The sequence below is a fragment of the Centruroides sculpturatus genome, unplaced genomic scaffold (genome assembly GCF_000671375.1).
Source record: "Centruroides sculpturatus isolate CEXI.00-Female unplaced genomic scaffold, Cexi_2.0 scaffold1799, whole genome shotgun sequence".
NCBI classification, from domain to species: domain Eukaryota; kingdom Metazoa; phylum Arthropoda; class Arachnida; order Scorpiones; family Buthidae; genus Centruroides; species Centruroides sculpturatus.
This window is the reverse complement of record NW_019385928.1, coordinates 29,365-35,497: the sequence shown is the minus strand read 5'-3', so window position 1 is coordinate 35,497 and position 6,133 is coordinate 29,365. Positions and strand designations below refer to the sequence as shown.

General features: G+C 28.1%; 1 protein-coding gene across 1 annotated transcript in view; it reads right to left on the bottom strand.

Annotated features, from left to right (window-relative positions):
- Positions 1-6,097, bottom strand: part of LOC111612623 (phosphate carrier protein, mitochondrial-like) — a 29,135-nt gene extending 23,038 nt beyond the window's left edge. The window contains exons 1-2 of the mRNA XM_023353865.1: positions 6,030-6,097; positions 5,821-5,921 (exon numbers count right to left, since the gene is read on the bottom strand). Coding sequence (XP_023209633.1) covers positions 5,821-5,917 — 97 coding nt within the window. The 5' untranslated portion in view covers positions 5,918-5,921; positions 6,030-6,097. The remainder of the gene's footprint in view (positions 1-5,820; positions 5,922-6,029) is intronic.
- Positions 6,098-6,133: the final 36 nt, after the last annotated feature.

Genomic DNA, 6,133 nt, shown 5'->3' with positions numbered 1-6,133 from the left:
ATAAAAATTATGGTTAACAAACAATTCAGATAGCGAACAAAGTCTTGGAATGGATTATGTTCGTTAACAAATCACCCACTGTATATAGCTTTCATTTAAACATAGACAAACTAAATTTTGAATGTGATTATAGCATCTAAAATAAATTTTATTTCTTTGAACTTTTAGATCTTTTTCTGTCTAGATTTTCCATTAATAATGGCATCTTTTTCTAATAAAATATCTTAATAAAACTGCAGCAATATCAAATATAAATGTATAATTACATATTTTTTCCTGTAATAAATCTCTAGTATAAATTTAAATGTTTTTATATTGATAAATGGGCAGAAATGAATTTTTCTTTTTTCACTGCTAGCTGTACCAAAAGTTAGGTGAAAATACATGTGGGAAAACAGGTAAAAAATGCTAAAAACTACTGCAATTAAGTATAATTTACTAGAAGCTTTGTCCTTTAAACTTTGTTTCTAAATCATATAGTACAGTCGACTCCCCTATAACGCGGTAGATACATTCCACTTTATAAGAATTTCACGTTGTAGGAATCCTTAAATACATGAGCCAATCACAGCCTGGCATGTGTGCAGTTTACAGACTATGGCTGTTTGAAAGAAATGTTTTTTTTACAAGAAATGTATAAAATTACAGTACTGTATTAGACTTACAGTACCTAATTTATATACTGTACAGATGATAGTAAACTCAACTTACCCGCCTAAACTCTCCGTAGCATGTAAGTAGTTTGGATGCTTGTCCACTAATGGTCCAGATTTGACCAATCCTGTCGCGACACAAGTCGGCGATGACGTTTTACCGCATTTTATGAGTCTCTTTTAGTGTCTTTATACGAATTTTTTTGCCGCAATATACAAATCCGCATTATATGAACCCGTGTTATGGGGGGGGTCAACTGTACATTGAAAATTCAAATATACTATATCATTTGCATTATCAACGTACTATACACTGTATAGTAAGTACATTGATAATTCAAATTTATCAGTGATATAGTACACTAAATAATACACTGTATCTATAAAAAAATATATTTTCTTATAACTATATTTTAAAATGAATTTTTTTATCAGTCAGCTCAATTAAACTTATAGATAATGTCAAAGAAGCAATATCAAATTTTCTTTCAGCATTTAATCTTTTTCTTCCAAAACTGTTAGTTTTTCTTTAACACAAATTGATGTCATTTATCAATTTTTTTTCAAATTTTTAACGATAATATAAACATAAAATTAACTTTGTAATAATTAAAATAAATTGCAATAATGATGATGATACAGGCAACAGAAAATAAGTAATTTGTTACTAGAGGTAGATATTAGGGTGCAACTATGCAGACACAAATTTAGTAGCAAGCAAGAGGTTGTGAGCAATATAGTTCTCACAAAGAATTTCTGGTTCTCGCATATATCTGACAGGGTTTGATCATATCTCACCTCTTCTCGTCACATATTCTCACTTACATCTGAATAGTCGCACCCTTAGGTGACATCTCTTATCTAAATTAATAATTATAATAATTATGGCAATTGCTTGGTTTAGTATTAATACATCAGGCTTTGTACAAGCAATAGAAAAACTAAAGTATTTTTGCTAAGTGTAATTTACTATGCAATGGAAAGGAAATTGTAACCATCATATAATCAATTTGTCTTTGAGCCCTAAATAAACTGAAGAACTTTAATAAATTTTTACCAAAGTTAGTAACAGTACAGAAGTTTTAAGCATAGAAATATAATATTAATTACACTGGATTATTGATTTTTCTGAAACGTGATTCTAATTTTCTATTAAAATCTTCACAGAACTTGAAGTGTAACTCAAAAGTGTATTGTGCAGATGTAATACAGAAAGTAAAAACATCTTTGAATTTATATTATATAGGAGAAGAAAAGCAACAATAATAAAATCTTAATATAATCACAGTGACCTGTCAAAGATTCATCAAACAATTCTCTCACTAAGTAAATAGACTGATTCTTACTATTATAAATTTTTTCAATCAGCTAAGATTCATGAATCTTACAAATTTACAAATTACAAATTTTTTCAATCAGCTAAGATTCATGAATCTTAGCTGATTGAAAAAATTTGTAAATTTGATTGAAACAAGCTGTATATAACTTTCATCTAAGGAAAAATGCTTCTAAATTCTCCTTAAAACAAGTTACATTATATAATAAGTACCTATCAAATTTCATCTCTATTGTAAAACAGATACCATTAATACAACTTTAATATATTCTCATATATCAGTTAATGCTCAAGATGTATTCCTGAAAATAGAGAACTGAGCAAATCACTACAAAATGGGGTCATAATAACAATTATTTTTTATAACACAGATTAAATTAAAATAAGTGCAAATTAAAAATTATCCAAATATCCACACTAGCTGCTTCACTTCACTAGTAATTCATATGCTATGAAAGATTAGTTCATTTTTTACTAATTGATCATTTGAAGAAATAAAGCCATTAACATTAGATGTGTGTTGGAAAAATGCATGACCAGTCAGTTCATTCAAAAATATGTTGAATCAGCAGAAAATAAAACCTGTGCAATAGTAGAATTTGTTAAGTCAGTAGAAAAGGAAGGCTTTAGTGATATGACTATTGAAAATATTCAAGAATTACAGCTTGTTTCATGAATCATAGCCAAGCTATAAAACTGCACAGTAGCAGGGATCAGTCTATTTACTTAGTAAAAGGAACAAATTGACAAATTTGTAACAAGATCAATATAGCTACCAAAAAGAGGCTCTAGAACTTTAAAACTCCCAGAGGCCTGATTGTTTACTGCGAGTTTCCTGGCCAAGATATATGAAACAATCTGTACTAGTAGAAAAAAGATAGTAAAGAAGTAATTTCGTAGAAATGACATCAGATATCAGATATCAGACATAGATAAAAATTCTTAAATTCTAAATTTTAAACTAAAAAGAATACAGAAAGACATAGGCTTAACTGAAAAATTAGAATTTTATTTTCTGAACGTGGCTTCTTTAACTAAAAGAAGCAGACAATTCAAAGAGCTTCATAAATGCTTAGCTGCATACAAAGATTATGAAGCAAAAGCAAATAAACCAAGGTTACTAATTTTTAAAGATAACAGAGAATAAATAAAATCAAAATGCTACAAAAGAAAATTCAGAAGGTCAAGATATTTTTCAACATGAACATTTTCATTTTATTGTGCTAGCAGCAATGAAGAGTGGAAACTTAAAATGAATAGTGCATTTGTGACATATACATTACATTATAAGACATTTGGTCCAAAGCACTTCACTATACCAGAAATATACTCAAAAAATACCAACACAAACTCAAAAAATAAAATAAACATTTTTGACAATTTTTTAAACATTATCTTCAGCTTAAAGACCATTGAACAGCTACGTAAAAATTTGATTATTACTTGTATAGACTATTTATTTTATGGAAATTTTAGCTGTAGAATAAACTTTTTATCGATTTCAGATGAGTGATCGCACTTAAGTTGCATTTTTAAATATTTTGGCAAATGGCATATTTTAAACTTACTTCATTAAATTTAAACTTTAAAAAAAGATTGCCACATTGTGTTGCTTCTACAACAATTAAAAAAAAAACTTTTTATAGTGACCACATGATATTCTATTATCCAATCAAAAGTAACAATCTAGCAAGCCCGTTATTTAAAATGTATTGTGCTGTAAATGTATTGAAGCATTCAATAGGCAGTATAAGTTACTTAATTTGTAGGAGCATTAGCTATTCTTGAATTTCTTGAAATCTGTACTCTTTTCAATTCTTCAATCTCTACTTTCTCATAGAAATGATGGACTAATTTCTACAAGAAAGTAGCCCATCATGCTTGGAGAATTTCTAGTTTTTAACAAAAAGCAAGTTTTAATAGTCATATAAATATAATGACTTTGTTAAAAATAAAAGAATAGAATACTTTTGTTAACTTTTGAAAAGTAACTCTCTTTTGTATTCACTCTTAGTCTTGTATAACACAGTTTTGCATTATATAAGATTTTATAAGAACCTAACTATTACATTATATGAGAATTACCTGTACTCTATTTTTTTATCATTACGATAATTTTTTTTAATTACTGACATGTTAATGAAAATAAACTAAAAAACTTATTAAAAATATTAATGATAATTTTTCTTTCATGCACTTTTGATGTGTTATAAGATAAATTTCACTTTTAAAAATGATAAGAGCTAAGATAACGCATTAAATTAGAAATAAAAAAACTGATAACTTGATATCTTGCAATTATGAATCTGGATTAGCAAACAGAAGCTTATGAATGAAGTTTAGCATACACAATGGCTTCTACTGAACAAAAACAATATTAAATTAATCAGTTAAAATCAAAACATTCAAATGAATTGAATGTTTAATTAGTTTTGTTTTAATTTTAAAAAAGAATTGGTCCTGCTTTAGATAAGTAAAAAATATGGTTATAGCAAATAAAATTGGAAGTGCAATGAATATTTCAATGCACTGTATCAAGGATGGCAAACTTTTCAAGTCCATGTGCAATTATAGTATTTATCTTTAAAAACGTTTAGGCATGCCAAACTTTTAAACTTTGATAGATTTTTAATTAATATTAAAAATCTATCTCATTAATTAAAAACTTAAACATGCCATAATGAAATTAATACATTATAAATTTAATGCATAGAAGTATCACAAAAGTGTCTTCTTAATTTCTGATGTCCTTTTCACCTCGGGAACAAACAGTCCTGACAGTGGAGTCAACCTTCTTTTATAGGCTACTTTTCCTGCCTCAATATGTAAAAATATGTTAGTTCCCAAGGTGTAAAGGATGTTAGAAATTAAGAAGACACTTTTTGTGATACTTCTATGCATTAAATTAGTATTGTATTAATTTTGTCCTGGCATGTTTAAATTTTTAATTAATGTTTTAATTAAATATCTATTAGATGTACCAATTCATGAAATGACAAATATCATCATGTGGCTGTGACATATATACTGTATATATTTATAGTATATAATAATAATTATAATTAGTAAGTCAATACATTAATTGGTAAATGGTCACCTAGGTAGCTCCAATGGCAGCATCTCTGTTAACGGGGCACCGGTCGTTTTCACTACTTTTTAAGCAAAATTGATGTTTTATTTTACATTTTTTACATAAATCACACCATCCCTATTATTGTTGGCCCTTCCTTTGCGTGATATTTGTCTCTGAAGGTCAGTTTTTAACATGTATCAATCTACCATGTGTGCCTTGGTGCTCGTTATCACTCACACCTCAGCACCCAAGTGGGGCAATCCCCCACATCCCCTGAAACTATATAAGATTGAGTACTCCATCAACAGTCAAGTGGGCTACTCGAAGCTGGCACAGTCATGTGGACTAAATTGTTAAACATGATACCGCCGTTGCGGCTACCTAGGTGAACATCTACCCATTAATTTAACGAATGCCCGTTTAAAAAGTAAAATTTATTATAAATATAATGAAAAAATTTGGCTAATCATCACCCTATATGCAGAATCAAAGATTGATACGTTATTCATTAAGTAATGAAAATTTCCAAGAATAGCAGTTTATAAACAAATGTCTTAAAGTATTCTTTACAGACGTTTAAATTTCATTTTATTTACCTATAAAAAACTTTAACCTCAATAAAACAAGATTAACCTACTGAAATAATGGAGTGTTAGCTAAAATTATATTATTTTTAAAAATGTTTCCGGTTTATTCTCTAATTAACACTCAAAAGGAGTAAAATAATCATTTATAAAACTTTTACTTTTTGTATTTACCTTCGGTAGAAGCATCAGAAATCGATCGGCCGGTCTTGGATTCGCATCTTGCGTGAAATGGATTGTTTTTCGAAGCTTCTAATAATTGTTTAAACATTTTTCTGTAAGGAAACGCGAAAAATAATCGAAATAAAATAAGTTAAACCGAATAAAATATATTATATATCGCTTTTATTTGTTATTTCTTAAACTCAAAAGACCGATCCTACCCAAAATGGCGAGCTCAAGGTCTAAAAGGACGGAATCACGTGATTTAAAAACTAGTGGTCATAATTAATAATTTATCGAAATGAAGTAATTTTATTATTTATAT